At 41.6% G+C, this 23,465-nt stretch overlaps 1 protein-coding gene across 3 annotated transcripts in view; it reads left to right on the top strand.

Moving 5' to 3' along the window:
- SNX24 (sorting nexin 24) overlaps positions 1 to 23,465 on the top strand; it is a 76,374-nt gene that overhangs the window by 49,909 nt on the left and 3,000 nt on the right. For all 3 annotated transcript variants that reach the window (XM_083404447.1, XM_083404445.1, XM_083404446.1), the window contains 3 exons: positions 19,628 to 19,722; positions 20,455 to 20,487; positions 21,124 to 21,188. In XM_083404447.1, coding sequence (XP_083260573.1) covers positions 19,628 to 19,722; positions 20,455 to 20,487; positions 21,124 to 21,188 — 193 coding nt within the window. The remainder of the gene's footprint in view (positions 1 to 19,627; positions 19,723 to 20,454; positions 20,488 to 21,123; positions 21,189 to 23,465) is intronic.

The following is a 23,465-nucleotide window of genomic DNA, read 5'->3' as shown; positions in this document are numbered from 1 at the left end:
GTTCGGAAACTTCAAAAGCTTTATCCAGCCCGAACATCACAGCAACTGATGCCAGTAGTCATTAGCACACTTAAGAACAGCAGAGTATTAGCCGTTCGCGTAACAGACTCAGTAGCTCAGCATTTTGGCTAATCTACTTTATTTACATATAATACACTCGGCACATTCTGACTTAGCTCCTTCCTCTTTCTCATCAGACAGCAAAGAGAAAGAAACAAAGGACAATTAATCCAACATCACGGTACACAGTAACACAAAACATCCCGTCTCCATCACTTCCAACACTGTGGAATGAAAACATACACCGTCATGTGATAGAAAACAATCCCAGGACTGCAAACACAGAGCAGGAATCCTAACATAGATATCCAGGAAAAGCATCAGTTAAATTCCTTTGGTGTTTTTCCTAGCAGAAGTTATCTACTCAGGCTTCCCAAGCGGTTTCTGTACCAAACCAGTTTGGAAACAGATCCAGATAATCAATTTTATTCAGTTAGCACTTAGGGCTGGATAATGATGAGCTTTACACTTTAGTCGTGTAAAACAGCTACTTGATGGGAAATAAGCCCTAAGATTTCAAAAGCAGAAGCAGTGTCGTTCTAATTTAAAATAAAATTATTCCCTTGATAGGTCTTATGTGACATGGGTTTTCTCATTCTTGACTGATCAGCATCTGCTGAAAGTTTCTGTGAATGATCTAGATAGACCATAGACCATAGATTTGTTAATTCACTGTATGAATCCGCAGTCCCAAGCTGTGACTAACCCACAAACCCTTTCACATTAGTTAAAATTATGTTCTGGGTATTGATGCACCCAGGTCCTATTCTTGACAGGAGTACAGCAACAGGAAAAAGAGCACTACCCTTTTTTTTCTCTTTTACATGCCCAATCCCCAATGCCTCTTTTGCCTTGCACCTGATTCTTGATCCTACAGGTGAAACTCTTAAAGTTTGCATAAACTAAAACAAGCATGAAGTAGACTCGGTGCTTTAATTTCATTAAACACCTTGTAACTGTTGAAGATTAATGTATATATCTCTTGCTAATTCTTTCCAATTACTTAGTTCATATAAATTCCCAGGCCTTGTTAATTATGCTGAAGTCAAGAGGTAATTTTTAACAGTATTTCCACAGCAGGGGAATTTTCCCAGCATAACCTTGCCCTCTAGTAGAAACTCTCAACAGATTAGGCTCTCTGACTAGAGTCCATTCATTTTCAGCTCAAGCCTAATTGCTGCCGACTGGCTGCCCACAGGTACCTGGCTATTGTACACATAAAGAATGCAGGTCCTTCCGAGAACAAATAAGGAAAGATTAATTGTTCCTTTTGTTTCATCCCAGGAGAAATGTGGGCCCTTAATCAAGAAAAATAATTTCTCCTGTTGATTTGGCTTATTTGGAGGGACACATAATTGTGGAAAAGAACGGGGTAGACATGCATTTTGCAAGGAATGTAGCCCTTGCGTTGCACAGGAGGCAAAGATAAAATGAAATAAATGTAAGACAATGCTGGAATTGATGGGGATGGCTCACATTTCTCATAGTAAGTAATTTGGCTGTTGGGCTTTTATTTGAACCAATATTGCTAGGTAGTATTGTCATTTGTTTTGTCTGCTGCTTTGGAAATCTAATCAAGGAGACAATAGTAGTGGGGGGCGGGGAACACTTCTCCAAATTGTCCTTAATTGCTAGAACACAAAGTGAGCTAAACACTCTGGTGTTTCCAATTAAAGAATCTGTTTCAAGCAAGCACCATTAAATCTATCTTTCCCTGTCTGATAAATAAGCTATCAAAGACTGGAACAGATTAATTGAGAGCAATTAATTCAAGGCTTAGTAGAAAAGTCAGACAAAGCCAATGCTGTCAATGCCTACAAATTTGACATAAAATAAATTATTTCTTGGATTAGAAGCATTTTAGCCCTTGCCATCTCATTACCCTAGTCAGCAAAACACTCGAGAGACCTGGGTTCAATTTTCTGCTTCTCCAGTGTGTGCTTTGCATGAGCTTTGGGCAAACCACTTTGTTGACCATCCTCAGCCCACTTAGTAACAGTCTTCAGTGGCAGTATTACAGCAGAGGTAGTTTAAGGATTTCAACCTTTATCTTCTTGATATGTTAATATAGGACAGCCTTCCCCCACCTCCAGGTGTTTGGAACTACAGTTCTTATCATCCCTGACCATTGGCCATTGGCTGGCTGCGCTGGGTGGGAATTGTAGTTCAAAACCTCTGAAGGGCATCAGTTTAGGGGAGGTTGTCCTCCTTACCATACACATCACAGGAGTTATTTAGATATGCTGACAGAAAATTGAAAAGAATGTCTTGGACAAGAAATCACTAAAGGTTTTCTCACCCCTTTTCTTTTTCAATATGCATAGGGAGCCACGCTGATTTTAGTATATTATATGTCAGAGGTATATGGATAACCCCGGCCTCTTAAGCGAGATGGGCGCGCAACCCCAGAGTCGGACACGACTGGCCCGTACGGGCAGGGGTACCTTTACCTTTACCTTTATGTCAGAGGTGGGGAACTCATTGCACTCCAGATGTCTTTGTACTACAAACAGGGGTACCAACTTGTATAAAAAAAATTTGGGAGGAGGTAAGCTCCACCCTAAGGGATGCAGGTGGCGCTGTAGGTTAAACCACAGAGCCTAGGACTTGCCGATCAGAAGGTTGGTGGTTCGAATCCTCGCGACAGGGTGAGCTCCCATTGCTCAGTCCCTGCTCCTGCCAACCTAGCAGTTCGAAAGCATGTCAGAGTGCAAGTAGATAAATAGGTACCGCTCCAGCAGGAACGTAAACAGCGTTTCCGTGCGCTGCTCTGGCCACATGACCCGGAAGCTGTACACCAGCTCCCTCGGCCAATAAAGCGAGATGAGCGCCGCAACCCCAGAGTCGGTCATGACTGGTCCCTCTTTACTTAAGCTCCACCCTACATAATCGATCACAAGATGCAGCACGCACACACCATTTAAATGGCAATGCTCATCAACTTTGGGTGCAGCCACCTCAAATATTTTATTGGGGGACCAAAGCCCCTAGGAGTTGGCTCCTATGACTGCAAATCCTATCATTCTTATTCACTGACTATGTTGGCAAGGGCTGATGGGCAGTTGTAGTCCAACAACATCTGGAGGAAGAATCTGAAGAAGTGTGCATGCACACAAAAGCTCATACCAATAACAAACTTAAAGGTAAGGGTAAAGGTACCCCTGCCCGTACGGGCCAGTCTTGCCAGACTCTAGGGTTGTGCGCTCATCTCACTCTATAGGCCGGGAGCCAGCGCTGTCCGCAGACACTTCCGGGTCACTTGGCCAGCGTGACAAGCTGCATCTGGCGAGCCAGCGCAGCACACGGAACGCCGTTTACCTTCCCGCTGGTAAGCGGTCCCTATTTATCTACTTGCACCCGGAGGTGCTTTCGAACTGCTAGGTTGGCAGGTGCTGGGACCGAACGACGGGAGCACACCCCGCCGCGGGGATTCGAACCGCCGACCATGCGATCGGCAAGTCCTAGGCGCTGAGGTTTTACCCACAGCGCCACCCGCGTCCCACTATAACAAACTTAGTTGGGCCTTAAGTCTCTAAGGTGCTACTGGAAGGAATTTTTATTTGTTTGTTTGTTTGTTTGTTTGTTTGTTTGTTTGTTTGTTTCAACATCTGGAGGGCTACAGGTTCTCCATCTCTGTTATATGTGGTCATTCAATGTAGCTCTAACATTTATTTTGGGTACCATGTATATTATAGTGTGTTTTTACGTTTGTGCTTAATTGGATGAAATTATAGAGTATAGGTCCATGAATAAGTATTGGCCATAATAGCTAAATAAAGTATCCACGCTCATGATATCTACATAGTGTAAGCTGGGGGCAAGTAACTGAGGGAGGTTGTCTCTTTTACAGGGAAGTTTTTAATATTTAACGCTGTACTGTTTTTAACACTTGATTGGGAGCCGCCCAGAGTGGCTGGGGAAACTCAGCCAGATTGGCAGGGTATAAATAATAAATAATAATAATTATTATTATTATTCTGCTTGCGAGTGCCCAGCCAGCAACATCTGACTGACAATTGCTGAAATCATATTGCTAGACTAAAAGAGCCCTTTGTGCAATTGATAAAGGTGAACTAACTTGGGTACAGCAAGGCAGAAAAAAATACTAGATTATTTCACCTCCTGTCCTGACTTTGAGATCAAATTCCATGCACATGATGCAGCAGATAAATACCAACTGAAAGCATCTAACTAATCTGAGAATGAAGTCCAGAGCCATAAATCACAAATCAGTGGTCTCACATTACTTTTCTAGTGTGAGTTGAGTAGCAGTGGCTTCACAGCTTTCTAAATAAGTGAAAAGCTTATTAAAATCTCAATATTGACACATTATGCTTCTACAGGCGGCTTTTTATTATGCCTGGGGTTAAACTGTTGGAATCTAGTGGTTACTCCTCATCCTATTTCAGCTCAAAGGCACAATGTGAAAACACCAACTGACTTTCCAACAAAGTTCTGTTCTGAAGCAATGAACTTGGACTCAGCCTGTGGGAAGCTGGACCAGGTCTGAGGTAATCAACACTGGTTAGAATGATGGAGTGTTACCCATAGTCATGTGCTATGGACAAATTGCCCAATGATATAACATGGCATTTGTAGCAAATAAATTAACAGAATACTTAACTTACATATTTCCAAAGTAACAAGTGAACTTTGAGCTGCAATTTGGAGGAAAAAACGTGTTTACAAGATTTTCTGGTAGCAAATGACAACATAGTACAGTGAAGTACTACAAAGAAAAAGTATATTATTGCCTATTTTACATGCACATTTCTTTGTGTTTTTAGAAGCATACATCACACAAAGTGAAGCATTCTGTTCAAGAAGTTCAACTCATAGACATAAAAATCCTTAAAATTAGACAACTCCAAAAACTAGTAGCTGGGTTTTTAAAAAAACTGATTTTCTCCCCCACCCGTTTGCCTTTATAAAACAGTAAGGCTCAGCTTACTTAAAAGTCTTTGCTTTGAACTGTATTTGTCCTGCTTTTCAACAAAATTTGTTGTGTTTCTGCTTACAACAGTAATAGTTGTAATAGTTATTGTAGTGGTAATAGTTATTATCAACTGTGATATTCTATTGATTTTCAAGTATTCCCTTATTGTGATAAGAATATGTCCAGTTCAATTTATGCCATGATTCAGTAGCTCAGCTCAAATCATTGCAAGCCATGGTGAAGGAAGCTTAAATAAGATTTTTCATTCTGTCTGAATTAACAAACCATGGTTTTCAATTAGCTAGTTAACCAGAAACCATGGTTTGAACTGGCAGTCCATGGTTGATGCTAACTATGGTTTGGCATAAGATGAGTTGAGACCATCCACTATGCCTCCAGAATCTGCTACACCAGAGTGAACTTATGAAGCTGAGTGCTAAGATAATGCAAAAAGGAATCAGACAAGCAGTTCTAAACCATGGTTTGTTGTTTCATGTTTGAAAACTCAAAACTGTGGTTTGGCAGAGGGAGAGAGAACGTGGTGCCCTTCAGGTGCTGTTGGACTGAGCTCATTATCCCTGAATACTGCTCATGCTAGCAACCCGATGAATGCTACATTGAAGAACAATAAATCATAATTACTGAACAAAACCAGTATTGGCCTTCCAATTTCAACTCCAGTGAAATAGGAAGAGAAAGTGTCCAAATCATATGTATGCTTAGCATATACCAACCACAGAGCAAAAGCAAACGACTGTATAATCTGTCTAGTTTTCAAATTTTAAACTGCTTTTTATCTGTGGGCAGAAAATATTCAGTATGCGAAACTAGTTTTAATGTGAGAGGTTGACTCAATTAATCGTTAATTCCTCAATCAATTTTATGAAGCATATAAATACACAGTTTCCTTTCATTTATTTTGTTGAGCGCACACAGTAGCTATATAATGAAGACTGGAATGATGTCAGAATAAAGCTGCAAGTCTCTGTAATACGCAGTTGTCAGGCTTCTACCATTTGTCATCAGTGCAGAAAGGGTTAGTAAGTGTTGAATGTCTGCCTTGTGTTGGCCTTTTAAATTGCCAATTTCATTTTCCCTGCCTTTATTAAGAAATCCCACACACGTGAATTAGGGAGGGACAAGTGTCAGGGAACAGGCACTACAATGAAGTACCTTTGATTGAGCAAGGATTACATTGCTCAGTTCCTTCTATAAAAACGTGTCATGTTTGCCACCCAAATAAATGCCTAGAGCGCATAAAACATGGAGCCAAGTGACCCCTAGGAGAAAAATCAATTGCAATTCATATTTCATATGCCTATAATTGCTAGTGAAGGCAGAGCAGCAATTCTTTATGGCGAAGGCTTCTCCATTGTTAGATGTTTCCTGTTTGATGACCGGGGTGGGGGTGGCTGTCGGGGAGTTTTCTGTGTCTGGTGTTTGAAGTGTTCATTCCTTTCACATGGACTGAATTACTCCAATCTGTAACAACAGAAGTCAAGCTTTCTTATGATTGCTCACTGTTCAGTGTTTGAGCTGGAACACTGAACTGTAGACAAAAATACTTCATGCACAGCTATTCTGCTGGAAATGCCTGGAGCTTTCACAAGCAAGCCAACAAAAAAAAAAGAGACACCCAGGTTCTATAATCTGTGAAGTTATCAATTTGCTAGCATTTAAACCCTCAAACTGAGTCTTGTTTCTGAGTTTCTTTTCCTCAAGCAGGCAAAGAATCCTGTTCCTTTAAAAGCAGAATTTTGAAAGTGTCCTCCTTATTTCTTTTTTCCTCCCTCCTTCCTTATTTCAGTCTGATTTTCTTTTTACAAGGCTGCTGTAGGATTCCTATCCCACTGTGGACTGAGATGTCATATGGATAGAGAAAATGCCGCTCACTTTATGGATTACTGTTAGGTCAACAAAACTTTGGCAGCATTGATTAACTTGACAGTGAGTACAGCAGTACATTTATCACTTATGGCTGTGCTGTAGAAAATCTAATAAGAGGCAAACAATTCCCTTTAGAGTAGTAACAGGTTCACTGTGGCTAACGGTGCATGCACTGGAAATTTCTGCCTTTAAATTATACTCTTGCTGCTAGTTGGATCATTGACTCAAAGCTACTACTGCACTTGTCCATGACCATGTTCTATATTATTCATTTGATCAAAATCGTATGGTTAAACTGAAGCTTGCGCTTGAGTCTATTTAAAACGAGGTGGCCTGTAGTTAAAAAGCATTAGATTAAGGTTCATGCTTTATGCGATCAAATGAAAGCAGGCTGCTGCAATTTGTAAGGGATGAGTAGTTCCCAAATGACTACATTCCTGTGGAAGTGTTGCAACTGATTATTAACCAACGTTTCCTATAAATACAGTAAAGATTTCAAGAAGTCTGTTTTCTAGTAAGTAGATTTCATTGGAAGACGAAGTGCACAAGCAGCACATTTATGGGTATAAATATTATATATTATTTTGGATTGAACTGGATTTTCAAGACCAAGTGCTCAAAAGCCTCGTTGAAGGCTTGTTTTGAGGAGTTTAAAAAGTAGGGCAGTGTGTGCTGAGCCATAAAGAAAAAACAGTATGGTTAACTCTGTTCACCTTGATTTTATACAAGTTGATTTACCCTCCTAAGTGTGGTTTGTATTACTATCATAGAATCCAATCCCCTCCCCCCAAAAAGAACCTACACAACTGCCATTAACTGCAGTAGGTTTTGTCTCTGAACATCACTTGGACCTTTTATTGTTCTGCCTCATGTTACACATTCTCCTTTGTGAAGTTTTCTGTGACTAGAGTTGGACAATCTCTTTACACGCGATGAACACAAATGCAAATGCTGATCAGTGTTAGCACTGCAAAAGCCCTAGTCCGACAAGCTATTTATGTTTATTCATGTTAATTAGCCATTTTAGATTGATACATAATTACTGGTAAAAGCACGAGGAGATTTTTATTTATTGTACTACCTACTTGAATTGGTAACATTTCCCAGTAGGCATTTGTATATATTGAAATATATGCTGCAAGTCCAAAGGAATATTGGAAATCTAGGAGCATCCGTTATAAATTTATCATATATCTTCTAGTAGATGGTTGAACGTTTTTTGTTTCGTAATATAATCATGAATATAATTTGTTTCATGAGATAAACTCACTTTACTGTAATTGAATGCCATTGAACTCAATGGGAACTTCTCCCAAAAAAAGGCTTATTTAGGTTTCAGGTGCTCATGCTTAACTGAGTTTAGTTTAGCATAAGAACATAATGCTAGCTGGGTTGGAGTATGACAGGGAAAAAGGTTGCTTTGAAAACAAGTTCTAGCAACCCTAGCTTTACTTGAAGAAGCAGTTTTATTCCAAGACCTCTATCAAGTAGTGTAGTTTTCATTGTTGGACAAGAATAATTTTACTTGAATCAATTGCCAGGAGGCCTAATGCAATCAGGCAGCTTGTGGTCTGACTGGAAGAGCACATTGTAAAGGAAAATCCCATCACAGCTTGATTTTTAGTAGAAAAACTGTATCTACCTGAAACTTTCTTGTATTCAGGGAACTGTGCAGTTAGAACAGTGAGTCCTCATTATTAATCCCTCTGTTTAGCATAAATAAAAGCTTTGGTTTTCTAAGCGAGCTTGTTTTTAGAAACAGCAAGAGGCACTTCCTTAAATTTGTGGATTTGTATAAAGCCAAATGCTCCCCTCCACTCGCCTTCTTAAGAGTGGAGACCTGAATATTGATTAGCTATCACACTGGCATCAGAACTACTCTTAGGATTCAATTTTTTTGTTGTTTTGCATATTTTATTGATCAAAAGTGGTAAATGAGCATCAAGCGTGCAAGAAGACGATGAATTGTTTACTTGCATAAAATAACCTTTCAATAAGGGAAGATGCATTGCTCACACTTTTGGTGCTGTTCTGCTGCCCGAAGCAGATGGCATTCAGCTGCTATTGATTTGCTCCTATAGTTACAGAGCAGCACGTAACTAGGCATGCTCATTGCTGGTGGGTTTTGGTGTGGTGTTTGATTCCCACCCGCCACCCCCCTTCTTTGCATGTGTGCAAAAGGGAAGAAAACTGCACTCATTTTACAAAAGGAAATAATACATTGCAGCCTAATATACTGATGGGAGCAGGGGGAAATGGAGTAAATATACAACAACAACAAGAAGAAGAGTTTGGATTTGATATCCCGCCTTTCACTCCCTTTAAGGAGTCTCAAAGCGGCTAACATTCTCCTTTCCCTTCCTCCCCCACAACAAACACTCTGTGAGGTGAGTGGGGCTGAGAGACTTCAAGGAAGTGTGACTGGCCCAAGGTCACCCAGCAGCTGCATGTGGAGGAGCGGAGACGCGAACCCGGTTCACCAGATTACGAGACTACCGCTCTTAACCACTACACCACACTGGCTCTCAAGAGAGGAATGTCAAATCCCATGCCTTAAGCTTCTTGTTTCACTTAGCTTCATGATGGGGCTGGCTCTGGTGGCGATACCCCAAAACCATTTCCGGGGCTAGTAATTACACCCTACACGAATGAGAGGGAAAAGGTATTTCTTGAGAATAGTGTTCAGAATTCCAGACTGTCCAATCTGACTTACTTTGTTGGGACTTACCTTCTCCAAACTCTCCTAGAAAGGGCTAGTGCAGTTCAACATACAGTGGTACCTCGGGTTAAGGACTTAATTTGTTCTGGAGGTCCGTTCTTAACCTGAAACTGTTCTTAACCTGAGGTACCACTTTAGCTAATGAGGCCTCCTGCTACCGCCGCGCCGCCACACAATTTCTGTTCTCACCCTGAAGCAAAGTTCTTAACCCGAGGTACTGTTTCTGGGTTAGCAGAGTCTGTAACCTGAAGCGTCTATAACCTGAAGCGTCTGTAACCCGAGGTACCAATGTACATGCTAAAACTTACTGCCTGACAGAGATCCCCTTCCTGCATCTTAAAATTATTATTAATAATAATAATAATAATAATAATAATAATAATAATAATAAAGTTATACCTCGCCCATCTGACTAGATTTCCCCAGCCACTCTGGGCGGCTCCCAACTGAATTTTAAAAACACAATATTGTACAGCATTAAACATTAAAAACTTCCCTAAACAGGGCTGCCTTCAGGTGTCTTCTAAAAGTAACATAGTTGTTTATTTCCTTGACATCTGATGGGAAGGCATTCCACAGGGTAGGCGCCACCACCGAGAAGGCCCTCTGTCTGGTTCCCTGCAACCTCACTTCTCGCAGTGAGGGAACCACAAGAAGGCCCTCAGCACTGGACCTCAGTGTCCGGGCTGAATGATGGGGGTGGAGACCCTCCTTCAGGTAAACAGGACCGAGGCCGTTTAGAGCCAATCCCAAATCAGAATCAGACTATTTCATATGGTCGGCACCATAAAAAGAATTCTACTGTGCTCAACTGGAATTCTGCACATCAGTTTTGAAACTGTGAACTATCTTGTCATTGAAGACAAAGTAAAGGACTATAGTGGTTTTATCAGTAATGAAATGACATTCCATGCATTTAAGACAGAGGGAACTCCATTGAGGGTAGGTTGGAATATCCTAAATTTTGATGAATCAGCTTTTCCAACAGCAAATCACATATCACCTGCAAGTCAACCCTGCGATTGCTAGAGGTTATTGCAGAAACAATGAAAAGATCTTGTCAAATAGCTGTGGAGGGCTGGCAAAACTACATCAATGTGACATTAATTTGACCCTTGCAAAATGTGCAATATAAGCAGATGGAAGTTCTATGTTAGACAAACATCAGAATGCTTGGTGTATTTCACTTCTCGACGTAATACAAGACATTGGGAAAGTTTGTTGAGGACTCTGGAGGCAGAAGTGGGGGTGCTTGCAAAGGATGGCTGAAGAGCTTCATAGCACGTAACCACTACAGGAGATGTTAAAGGGTACACATTCTCCTAGCTGAAGCTGTGATAATTTTACACTTCAAAAAATTCTGAGCCAGTTGTGACATCCCTTCTAAAATAGTCGAGGAGCTTCATTTTCTCTGTGACATGCCCTTGACCTTCAGCAGTGAAGATTTGACCTATGAAATGAGAAGTTAGTGCATATGTGGAATTTTCAGGGGAAATTGAATCAGGTGAGAGCATGGGGGAATGGCACAATACAGGTATTCCTGCCAAACGCACAATGGCAACCACAAGTTGTTTGCTTTGGTTGGATGTCCAGGTTTCTTCAGTCAGCAGAATTATGCATATCCAACTGCAAGACAACATGCCGAAAAAGGAGGGGACTCATCCTGAAATTTAATATGACTTCAGACAAGAGGTTCTGTACATAGGTGGAACATGAAAGCTATCTGACAACTATCTGACTTTTAGAAGACATCTGAAGGCAGCCCTGTTTGGGGAAGTTTTTAATGTTTGATGTTTTATTGTATTTTTAATATTTTGTTGGAAGCCACCCAGAGTGGCTGGGGAAACCCAGCCAGATGGGCAAGGTTTAAATAAATTGTTATTGTTGATGCTGCTGTTGTTGTTTTACAAGATCTGCCTTTTGACACTTAACATAAATAAATATTTATGGAATTTCTAACCCACCCTTGTGCAAGTGGTCCCAACGTGGGAAAAAGTGCATAAAACAACATATATCAATTAAAATCTCATAAAAGATCCTATGTGGGTTGCTACAGTTCTTGCTCCCTTGGCATAAGTGAAAAGGAGTATCTTCACAAACCAAAGAAAATTAATTTGGAAGCAGAACACTTGAAAGCAGACTTATAGTCAGGAACCATCTAACATAGACTGAACATTGGTTGATTGAATATTCCTTCTCCATACTCTAGGTGAGTTTTTGTGTGTTTGTGTGCGTGCGTGCGTGTGTGTGTAAAAATCCTTATGTATCCTGTTACGTGAATCAGTGTCATGGAGCTGACAGGCATAGTAGGTTATTCCCAGGTCCGGGAAAGAGAGAGGTGCAAGGCTAACTTGCAGTTGGTTTCTTTATTAAGGAAAGAAAAAAATACAAGGAGGCGCATAAAGGCAAACTCCTCTAATGAAGCAGTTGTTTGAACTGGCGTGCAGCCCCTCATGCGCTCTCTAGCCTTCTGAGTCAGGGCTCCTCCCTCTGTCATCGTCTGCTATGGTGAGCCCCAGGGGCCTCCCTCCGTGCCTGCCTGGCTTGGTGATCAGCATCATGTAACATTTGTCATGTTCTAGAAGTAAATGGGACCAGAGAGCCGTCTGCAGAGAAGCTGTCAGAGTGAATCTGTGGGAGGGCTGTGGGGTCTGGCTCCCCTCTGTCATCTCTGTCAGCGCCTGCATCCAAACTGGTAACCTCATCACCCTGCCCTGTGCTGGGCCACCTGCCTGCTTCTGCCTCTTTGTGATCCCTCAAGCTCCCTGCTTCTAGTACCTCTCAGCTTGTCCCCTCCTATGAGGTCTGGCTGGTGTCCCACTACCAGGCTTCAGGATCTAAGTCGTCATCTTCTCTGCCTTCCCAGGGAGCCTCTTGGGTGGGTTGCTTCCACCACTCTTTCTCATCCAGCCAGCCCCTAACAATCATTTGATATGGTTTTATTGCACTTGTGTGTGTAAACAGCTTCAGGATCTTTGGATAGTAAAGTGGTCTATAAATGGAAATAATGAATAAAGTCTCGTTGCAGTTTCTTTGCACAACCATTGGATGCAACCCATTGTGTTAGGAGCTGGACTCATGCTAACTTCTGTAAGATGTGAAATATGATTTGTGTATTGGCTGGTCATAGCAGAAATGCAGCACATGACCTTTCTCTTACAAGCTTTCTCCTATCCAAGTCACTGAACGGGTTCAAGAGAAGAAAACACAGAGAAACATGCACATCCTAATTCAACTTTTCAGCTTCACTCCGCATGGTTTCCCATGTGCCGTTCAATTTGACCATTGGCATTTAAATGTAGTAGTTTTATATCAGTTATATTCATTTTTTGGCTGGAGAGCATTTCATTAACCTATGGGCATTCTGGCTCACTTCCTAAATTGTGACCTATGCAGGTATGAATGTGACTACTGTTGACTCCTAACAGCATCCTTTAATGCTGTTTTTTGAACACATACTTTGCATTACTGTGACAATGTTGTAGAGGGGAAATAAGATACAAATTAGGAAGACAGGTTTTCTATTCCTTTTTTTAAAAAAGACAACCAAAACATTGGAACCTACTTGGGAACCTTCCCCCCGTCCCCCACCAGTATATAATGTTCTTTTGCCAACTTTTTATCATTGTTAGTGCTCTTTAAGCGACTGTTGGAGACAAGGCAAACAGAGGAATATATACTACAAAGTGTTCTATAAAGACCGTGGGTTTAAGTCCCAGTGGAGGCAGACACTCCAGTCTACTTACTGTAGCTAGGATTTATTGATTTTTATTTTTTTTCCTTCCCCCATTTTTAGCTGCACCACTGAATTGGATATTGCAAAGCATCTCTCCCTGTGAAGAGAGGAAAAACTGTCATGAACTTTTTCACCCTAACAATAGGGCATTTCAGACTGAAATCTCGCACAAAGGATTTAAACCTACAGGAACACAGCCTACCACATACCATGCTGAGTCTTCTGGCCAGAAGATAGTTGTGGTCTTGAAGAACTAGGTTGGATGATTGGTGGCTTGCGGGGTGGGGAGTGTCCTGAATTTTTAGAGCTGTTTTGTGTGTTAAAAGGGGGGGAAATCAATCTTTGAAAACAATGCAGTCCTCCAGTGCGCTCTCGGAAGGTTAGCGAAACGGTCTTGTCCAAGTTTCTAGCAAGCTGTTCAGTTACTGTTATAATTGGCTGATGAGTAGGTCTGGACCTAACTAGAATGCCAGGGTTCGATTTCAAAGTGTCCTCTGTGAAGATGTGTCACCATTTATGCTGGCTTTAGTGACAATTTTTTAAAAAGGAAACTCATGGGAAATCATTATGCTGTTTATATGTCTCCCATCCTGGAAAGCATTATCCTGTGATATTTTAGCACTGTTTTCTACTGCGTGATGGCATCTACCTAAGGTTAAGGCAGAACAAGTCCCTGTGCAATTTTGTGACTATATTTTACTTACCAGAGGAGAAAAGGTAACTGACAATTAAGAATTGGGGATGTCACTGAGAGAACATGAGCAACTAGCCAATAACATCCTCTGGGATAATGCTTTTTTTACGAGGCTGAGAAGGTAGAAGAACAGGGGTTTTAGGGGTTTTGTTACATAATATACCAAAAAAACAAAAACAAAACACTTTTGGTAAACATTTCTAGAAGAGAACTTCTTAAATAGCCTTCAAAATGGTTAGTGAAAAGTGGCAATGATTAATACACTCTTGATTAAATTTTCAGCTCAACTACAATTTGATCTCCTAGGATCACTTTATACCTGTACCCACAGGTAATGTAAGAAGTGTTTCTATGTCACGAAACTTTATCTGGATTATTTTACCCCTTTACTCCAGCTACAGAAAGTGGAATTTAGATGTTATTTTGGAGATATAATTTCAGACACTGCATACGGCAGGAAAAGCAGTTCGGAACTGCTTCAGGGCTCGTTGCAGTAGTTTCCACACTAGTGTGCCAAAAATAAGCCATCATGTTGGATAAATCTGCCGCACTAAGCTTATCAGAGTGGGGAAGCCCATGCATGGACTTCCCCTCCCCTCTCTTCAACTAAACAGACACATCATTCTTTGGAATGGAATAAGAATGCACCAGATTTCCTTGCCAAACCCTGGCAGAAAGCACAGTCCATATTTGGGTCCATACTGGGCAGAGGGCAGGGTGAAAATGCAAGAAGTCTCTTTCTAAAGCATCCTAAATTATTATTTGTCCCTGGTTTAAGATTCTGGTTAACCAAATGACATTATGTCAGATTTCTCCATTTGGAATTTATGGGGAAATCTCATTCAAACAAATGAGATTGCAGGATGGGGAGGAGGGCAAGGAATACGTGGGCTCAGCACCCATTCCTGGCTTGCTAAAGCATAGCTGTGCAAGCCAGGACTGTTATGTATGGGTCAGCTCAATGTATTCCACAGTCGCAAGGAGGTTTTAAGCAAAGCAACTGTGTCCCAAGTATCAACAGCTTGGGAAAAACTAGGTCTCCCATGTTACAGGTGGCATACAGATTGTGAGTGAAATATCCGTAGAATGAGTTAACCAATTTCTCTTGCTCATAATCCCTCTAGGTCATGCCATGCCAATTGCATTAAACTGCCATGAATAGACATAATTTAATTCCATACCAAACTGTGAGTTGTACACATATAACTTAAAGGTAAAGGTACCCCTGCCCGTACGGGCCAGTCTTGACAGACTCTAGGGTTGTGCGCCCATCTCACTTAAGAGGCCGGGGGCCAGCGCTGTCTGTAGACACTTCCGGGTCACGTGGCCAGCGTGACAAAGCCGCATCTGGCGAGCCAGCGCAGCACACGGAAACACCGTTTACCTTCCCGCCAGTAAGCGGAGGTGCTTTGCACCCGGAGGTGCTTTCGAACTGCTAGGTTGGCAGGCGCTGGGACCGAACAACGGGAGCGCACCCCGCCGCGGGGATTCGAACCGCTGACCTTTCGATCGGCAAGCCCTAGGCGCTGAGGCTTTTACCCACAGCGCCACCCGCGTCCCTTACACATATAACTTAGATAGACCTTTAATGAAAAATCTTGGGTGCAAATGTGCAAAAGTATGTTCTTTGAAACTTGGAGCAGCAACTAACGTTTTTAGACAGTTGGCATGTTCCTGCTTGAGCCACCATCTGATATGGGGTGGGAGGGGGGATTTGACTGCTTGCTGTCATGTGACTAAAACTGGCTGTGAGCTGATGGTATATGGATGGAACACCCTGAAACATTCCCAGCCTTCTCAGACTCTCTCAGGAAATGACAGAGACATTTACATTTGATTTATCTTCATAGAGAGCTAATGGCTGTGTTCAGACATAACACAAAACTATGGATTAACCTTACATAAGCAAGCACTGTGTTTGTGAGCTCACTCCCCTCCTTTTTCAGCAGAGCTGTAAGAAAATCAACGATGTTTGTTTCCCTTTCCACTGGACTGGCCCTATCATGAGCCCTGTGGTTCAGGTGGCAGGTAGGGAGGGGTGATAGATTGTACTCCATCTTTCCATTTGCCACCTGCAGTGGCACTGCTGCCATTCCTTCCTGCTTGACCACTGCCGCTACTTCTTCCTTCAGGGCTGCCTTCAGATGTCTTCTAAAAGTCAGATAGTTGTTTATTTCCTGGACATCTGATGGGAGGGCATTCCACAGGGCAGGTGCCACTACCGAGAAGGCCCTCTGCCTGGTTCCTTGTAACTTCACTTCTCGCAGCGAGGGAACCGCCAGAAGGCCCTCAGAGCTGGACCTCAGTGTCCGGGCTGAATGATGGGGGTGGAGATGCTCTTTCAGGTATAAACTATTCCCTTACAACTAGTGGTGGGAGAGGGAGGAGGAAGAGGGTAGGAAGAGAGGCTGAGCTCATCTCAAGTTTTGCAACATCTTGCACCAGCCATGGTTTTCAACTACAATGGTACCTTGGGTTACATACGCTTCAGGTTACAGACTCTGCTAACCCAGAAATAGTACCTCGGGTTAAGAACTTTGCTTCAGGATGAGAACAGAAATCATGCTCCAGAGGCGCGGCGGCAGCGGGAGGCCCCATTAGCTAAAGTGGTGCTTCAGGTTAAGAACAGTTTCAGGTTAAGAATGGACCTCCGGAACAAATTAAGTACTTAACCCGTGGTACCACTGTAATCTCTGATTTCAGCTAATTAACCTCTGGCTTCAGACTGGCTCCCCATCCTAAACCATAGTTAAGATGAACTTTTGTCCAAAGTCTATAGAAAGCAAAGGGATCAACTTTGTATCCCACATGGGTTCCAGCAGACTTAAACAGCATACAGCAGTTTTCCCAACCTGGTGCCTTGTGAATGTTTTGAGCTACAACTCCCATCATCCCTGGCCACACTGACAGTCTAAAACATCTGCAGCACAACTGGCTTGAAATGCTGCTGTACACCATTAAAGTATACTGTAGGCTGAGTCTAAACTAGACTAAGCTTTATTTGCCTGCATTAAAAATTGGATTTTGTTGCCTGCAAAGCTTTCTCGATACTTTCTCTCGGTATCTAGATCAGTGACTATTAGCAGTTTCTTTTCTTTGTGATAACGTGTATTGTTATGCAGTTCACATACCCTTTGACTTGCATCTCCCTTCACCTCTCCTCCCATGCTGAGCAAGATGAATTTTGTAGCAGCAGAGTGCTGATTTTACAAAATGCAAATGAAAGACACATTTAATGCAGAATTCTCATTTAAAGATGAACTGGAAGGCTTTTCACCTGCCAGAATTCCAAGGTTTATGTCTTATTTGTAAAAAATCCTGATGTAACCATGGAAATCTACTTTAGTGTTGTCTGCCTCCTTCACAGTGGTTGGCTGCTGACAGACTTCCATGTGGCTAAAAGCCCCAGATTGTCCCCATAGTGGCGGTTCGATTTTATGACATGTGTCTTAATAATTATTATTATTATTATTATTATTATTATTTGTACCCCGCCCATCTGGCTGGGTTTCCCCAGCCACTCTGGGCAGCTTCCACAAATACCAAAAATACACTAATATGTCATACATTAAAAACTTCCCTGAACAGGGCTGCCTTAAGATGTCTTCTGAATGTCAGATAGTTGTTTATCTCTTTGACATCTGATGGGAGGGCGTTCCACAGGGCGGGCGCCACTACCGAGAAGACCCTCTGCCTGGTTCCCTGCAGCTTTGCTTCTCGCAATGAGGGAACCGCCAGAAGGCCCTCGGTGCTGGACCTCAGCGTCTGGGCAGAACGATGGGGGTGGAGACGCTCCTTCAGGTATACTGAGCCGAAGCCATTTAGGGCTTTAAAGGTCAACACCAACACTTTGAATTGCACTCGGAAACGTACTGGGAGCCAATGTAGGTCTTTCATGACCGGTGTTATGTGGTCTCAGCGGCTGCCTCCAGTCACCAGTCTAGCTGCCGCATTCTGGATTAGTTGTAGTTTCCGGGTCACCTTCAAAGGTAGCCCCACGTAGAGCGCGTTGTAGTAGTCCAAGTGGGACTACTTTAATGACCAGTTGGCAGTCAAGTGGTAAACCATTGTAGAGTTCTTGAAGAATGCTCATCTATAGCTTCCATCTCCTTCGCTTCCCGCCATCTTGATGTAATAAATGCTCAGATGCTCGATATTATCTGTTCCTTCTGGAATAGTAGAAATATCCTGGGTTTAAAGGAGATTGCTGAGGTCATAAATCAAACTACAGTAGTGTGGATTTTAGCTTGGATATACCTTTCTCCTCTTCCTTTGCGGCACACTGTGAACTAAATAATGCCAGGAGAAATTAGCAAACGTTAGAGGCTCATTTGCTGTGGGATTGGAACAAATGATCTTATGGCCCTTCTGCGTTCTTATTATGCACTATTCTGTGAGCAGTCGCATTAAGTATATTAGACAATACTGGCTTCTGCCTTTGTCAGCCAAGATCAATGTGAGGCATTTTTTAATATGAAAACTTTTTAAAAAAATCTGGTTTCCTTTTCATTACCTTGGATAAATGGGATTAACTGGGGTTTTTTATTTATTTAAGGTTTCAAGGATCGGGTCTTTTCTCCTGTGGAAATATGCTTTTCATTATGTAGGCATTTGTGTGTAATCTTATCTAGAAAACACAAGAAACTCATCCTCTAGGGTGATGGATGTTTTAAAGCATTTATGGTGGTGGTGGCAGTAGGAGTATTATACTCTCTTTCTTCCAACAAGCTATTGGAGGTTTTCCATTTTATCTCCATAACCCTAAAAGGGATCATTGTGTGCTTCTTCACCAAGCAGGATTTGAACTCAGGTCTATCTGATCAAAATCTAGCCCTCAATCCACTACAATTTATTTCTTCCTTCTCTTAGCTTGTCAGGAGCCATCTTCTAAGATAAATAAAATAAAATATTTGAGCGGGCCAGCCCCCTTCTCCTAAATTTATGGGCATTGGCATTCAAATGGTGTGCATGGACCACATCATATGATCGATTAGACGGGGCTTACCTGCCCCCCCCCATATTTTATTTAAATTGGCACCCCGTGGTTTATTTCACGTTGGAAGAGTAACTTCTGATTACATCATTAGGATTCCTGACTCTGAATTATGTATTGTTTTCATAGTAGGACTCTGATAAAAGCTTCCTATTTTGTATTAAATCTATTGAAAATTTAGTTTTCTAATAAATGATAGATCCCCCCTTGAATGGTTGTTTGTGGTAAAAGATAAGCATTTTTCCTCCAGTACTTTTGAGTGTCACACACTCAGTGTCCCTCCGTTACAAAACTTTTGCCAGATCACGATCATTCTACCGATGAACCAGTACATTGTAAGCTGATCTGTCAAGCCAAACACTTGCCTTAGCTTGTTAACATGCTCTAAATCTTTCATTAATGAAATCAGCTAGACCTCCAGACACTCAGAAGACTTCCTCGGCTCTGCTACCATGATGGATGAGATGCTAGAAATTGAGTGGCTGCAGCTCTTGGAGGTGTCATTTCAAAGGAGGAAGAAAACAATATTTATTTCTATGAAAGGAATAGAAAGATTCTATTTAACGTATGCATGATCTTGATCGGAATTTTCTTTGTTACAGAGTATTATTTTAGAAAATGAAGAGCTTCCCAAATTTTTCCTCGACTTCCTCAGCATCCGTCATTTTCCTTCTCTCCCCAAAGCAGAAAGCTGTGGGTAAGGCTTTTTCTTAGAAATCTCAAAATACAGCATACAAGTCCACACTGTAGAACTAGTTCTACACTCTGGTACAACTCCGCTGTCTGAAAATAGTCGCTGCTATTTTACAAAATGAGTTTCATGTTATGGTTGCACTTGTGTTTGATTTAAAAAAACAATTCAGCACTTGAGTGGCTGTTTCACAGATGAAGCGTGGAAACAAGTGAAACTTGCATTTGTTGATTGTCTTGCCTGCAGCAGAGCATTTGACTTAATAGAAGAGAATAAGAAACTCTTAACATCAGAGTTTGGATTACCCCAAATTGCATTTTGGGGGTCTTCCCGAGTTCCTAATTATATGCTGTTTAAAATGGGACAACTGCACAAGCCACAGTGCATGATCTCTGCAGCAGGATGCAATGAAATAAAGAAAGAATTTTGGACAACCGGCTGCCAGGGAGCCTTTTTGTTTAGGTAGCATAAAAGACCATTAACATTATAATGGCACTGCTTTGTATCCTCAAAGAAGTTTCATTGAAATGAATGGATTTGACCAACTTAGGTCCATTAATTTAAATGGTTCTATTCTGGGTATAACTTAGTTGCATGCAACCCACTGACTAGGGGAAAGAAATTACCTTGTCATTACTGTTGCTTTTGTTTAATGAGGATCTTTTCTTAAGAATGTATCGCTTGGGGGTTTCAGGTATGTCCAGTGTAACCTATTTTGTATGTATTATAATATTTCAGCTCTTTTGAAGAAATAGAATCTGAAGAATCAAGGTAAGCTGTTGCCACTTCAGTTTCCAATTGAGAAATATATTCTTCATATTTTAAAATGTGAGATCAATAGAATAATTGAGCATGTTTTTAAAACCATATTTTAACACCCATTAAAAAGCTTTCTGTGGGTACGTGTTATCTGCTGTTTCTTGCATTAATAAAACTTTTAACTGGTCCAATGTGATTAAAAGTAAAATTATGCAATCTTAAACTGACCGAATACTCAAAGGCAGTCTAGCACGTAAAACAAATTAATGCTGAAGTGTTAAAAATAAAAAGTCATTGTGAGTTGTTGACATCTACAGTATTCAACTCCTCACTTTAGAATTGGATCATTCCAGCATGTGTGTTTTTTAGGACAGGATTACTAGGTTTGATTGCTGGGGAGTAAGTCCCATTGAACTCTGTTTGATTTGCTTCTGAATAAATATGCTTAGTATTGAGTAAAATGTGACCTAATCTATAATGAGCTTTATTCCTTGAAGATGGTTTTTTGTTTCTTTTACAATAAAATTGGTTTATATAAGCAAACATTCTACCTAACCAGCTACATCAGCTCACTTTATCAAAGCTAGTTTGTAGTGCATCCAGTTTACTGTCCCTTGATGCTGACATTCCTGTTCTTGACCTTTCTAGCAAACTGTCCCACCAGCCTGTGCTGCTGTTCCTAAGGGATCCATATGTCTTGCCTGCAGCCAATGGTAATCAAAGCTGTCATCTGTTAACAGCTCTTTACTGATCTGACCCTACACCACACAAACCACGTTGTTATTAATACATGCTGAGCCCCAGTTCTAATAAATTTGCAATATATCAGGAGTTTTAAAGCTATTTAAAATCATAGCTGGGAACCAAGGCTTTTGTGAAAAGAGAAACAACACCCTTAGCAACTGAAAAGGAGAGGGTTTAATTTTTAAAATGCTAACATCTTAATCCTAGGTTATATCTATCCTGCATCAGTTTTGAAGTATAATGTGGTGTTGTTTGTTGTTTAGTCGTGTCCGACTCTTCGTGACCCCATGGACCAGAGCACGCCAGGCACTCCTGTGTTCTAATGTGTTAGGCAATGTTTAATACATGATAATATTTCAGTAGGTATCATGCCAAGAATTAGCATTCCCCAACCTGATACCTTCCAAATATTTCAGAATACAAGACCTTTGTAGTCCAAAACATCAGAAGGGAAGCCTTACTTAGTTCAAAGGATTCAAAGTGTAGCTGGACTGACAATTAAGTGTAGAGTCAAACTACGCATGATAGAAGAAGAAGAAAAGAAGAAGAAATACATGCCACCCGTCTGACTGGGTTGCCCCAACCACTCTGGGCGGCTTCCAACAAATTAAAACACAGTAAGACATCAAACATTAAAAACTTTCTTCTGCAGGGCTGCTTTCAGATGTCTTCTAAAAGTCAGATTGTTGTTTATTTCCTTGACATCTGATGAGAGGACGTTCCACAGGGCGGGTGCCACTACTGAGAAGGCCTTCTGCCTCGTTCCCCATAACCTCACTTCTCACAGTGAGAGAACCGTCAGAAGGCCCTTGGAGCTGGACCTCAGTGTCCGGGCAGAACGATGGGGGTGGAGACACTCCTTCAGATATGCAGGGCCAAAGCCGTTCAGGGCTTTAAAGGTCAGCGCCAACACTTTGAATTGTGCTTGAAATTGATGCAAGAGTTCTGTGACTGGAAATTCTGAAGTCTTTGAATTTAAAAAAATTAAAAAACTGCATGCAGCGGAACCTGATCTGGATCACAGTATGATCAGGAAGAAGGGGATGTTTATTCTATAAGGATGTGAATTCTATTGCCGCCCAGATATTATTGGACTACAGCTCCCATCATTCCTGGCCACTGACCTTGTGGGGGTTGAAGGGTGTTGGGTGTCAACATATGGAGGACCGTAGGTTCTCCACCTCTGCTTTAGGCTCACACTGATCCCTAGTCACTTCACTTCCAAAAGCTATTATTTGTGGAGGATTAAGCCCCTTGCAGTTCCTTCTCTGTGGCTAATAGCAGCTTTGGAGAACAGGGAATTGCAGACAGCTTGGGAATGGGCTGCAGCATGGGAATAAAGGTCTACCATGGGAGAGAGGGGAAGTCCAAGTCAGTCTCTCTTGCTTTTTGTAAAATAAAAAGATACCAACAGTTCCACTGTCTGAACTCCTGCATCTGATATCCTTATATCCTGACTGCCTAGAATCAGCACAAACAACCCAAGAGCAATGAATATATGAGGCAAAAAATATATAATTGCAATAGTTCTTCATTGGAAAATATTAGTGAGGCAGCATGTTGGTTGGATTATATCCTCTGACATTCATAGCAACTTCTCGTCAGTATCGCATTGTGATGAAGCTAATTTGTGAGATTGTATGAAGTAGAACATAATTTTCCTTGGGAGAAATCAAGTACATCTATCCTGTGTTGGAAAAGGTCAGTGTCACCGTATGTCTAATTCTTCACAGAAGCAGCCTTTTGTAACTAATTGCTTCCAGTTTTGCTTCTCTATTTATACCCAGCCCAAATGTTTTGCTAGCTCTTAAAATGGTTCAATCTATGTTACACTTCAACTGTGATGGACAACTCTTGTGTTTTTGTTGCTAAGCCCAAGGGTGGTCCAATGGTCAATGCTGCTAACATGGTCATGCAAATTACCTACCAGCTTGGTTAGCTGGGAGTCTGAATCCTCACCCACACACCCCAATCCCCATAGTTAATGAAAGCTGGGGTGTTCCTATATTCTTACTCCACAGCTCTTCAAATTAGCAATGTAGGTGTGCAGAGCACTGCTGCTGGATGCAGCCTCAGTACTCGTAAGCTTAAGCAGTTTTCTTTCTGTTTGATAAATATGTAAGAATGTTGGCACATAGCCCCCACTAGATGGTTTGCAGTACCGTATCAAAATCCTGGATTTGTAAAAAGTGAGGGTAGAGTAGAGGAGCAAAAGTGAAGGCACAACAGCAGTGCCCCTGACATGG

The sequence above is a fragment of the Podarcis tiliguerta genome (assembly GCF_965153285.1).
Source record: "Podarcis tiliguerta genome assembly, chromosome: 11".
Classification (NCBI taxonomy): domain Eukaryota; kingdom Metazoa; phylum Chordata; class Lepidosauria; order Squamata; family Lacertidae; genus Podarcis; species Podarcis tiliguerta.
Note: the sequence above shows the minus strand (reverse complement) of the source record. Positions and strands in the feature narration are given on the sequence as shown.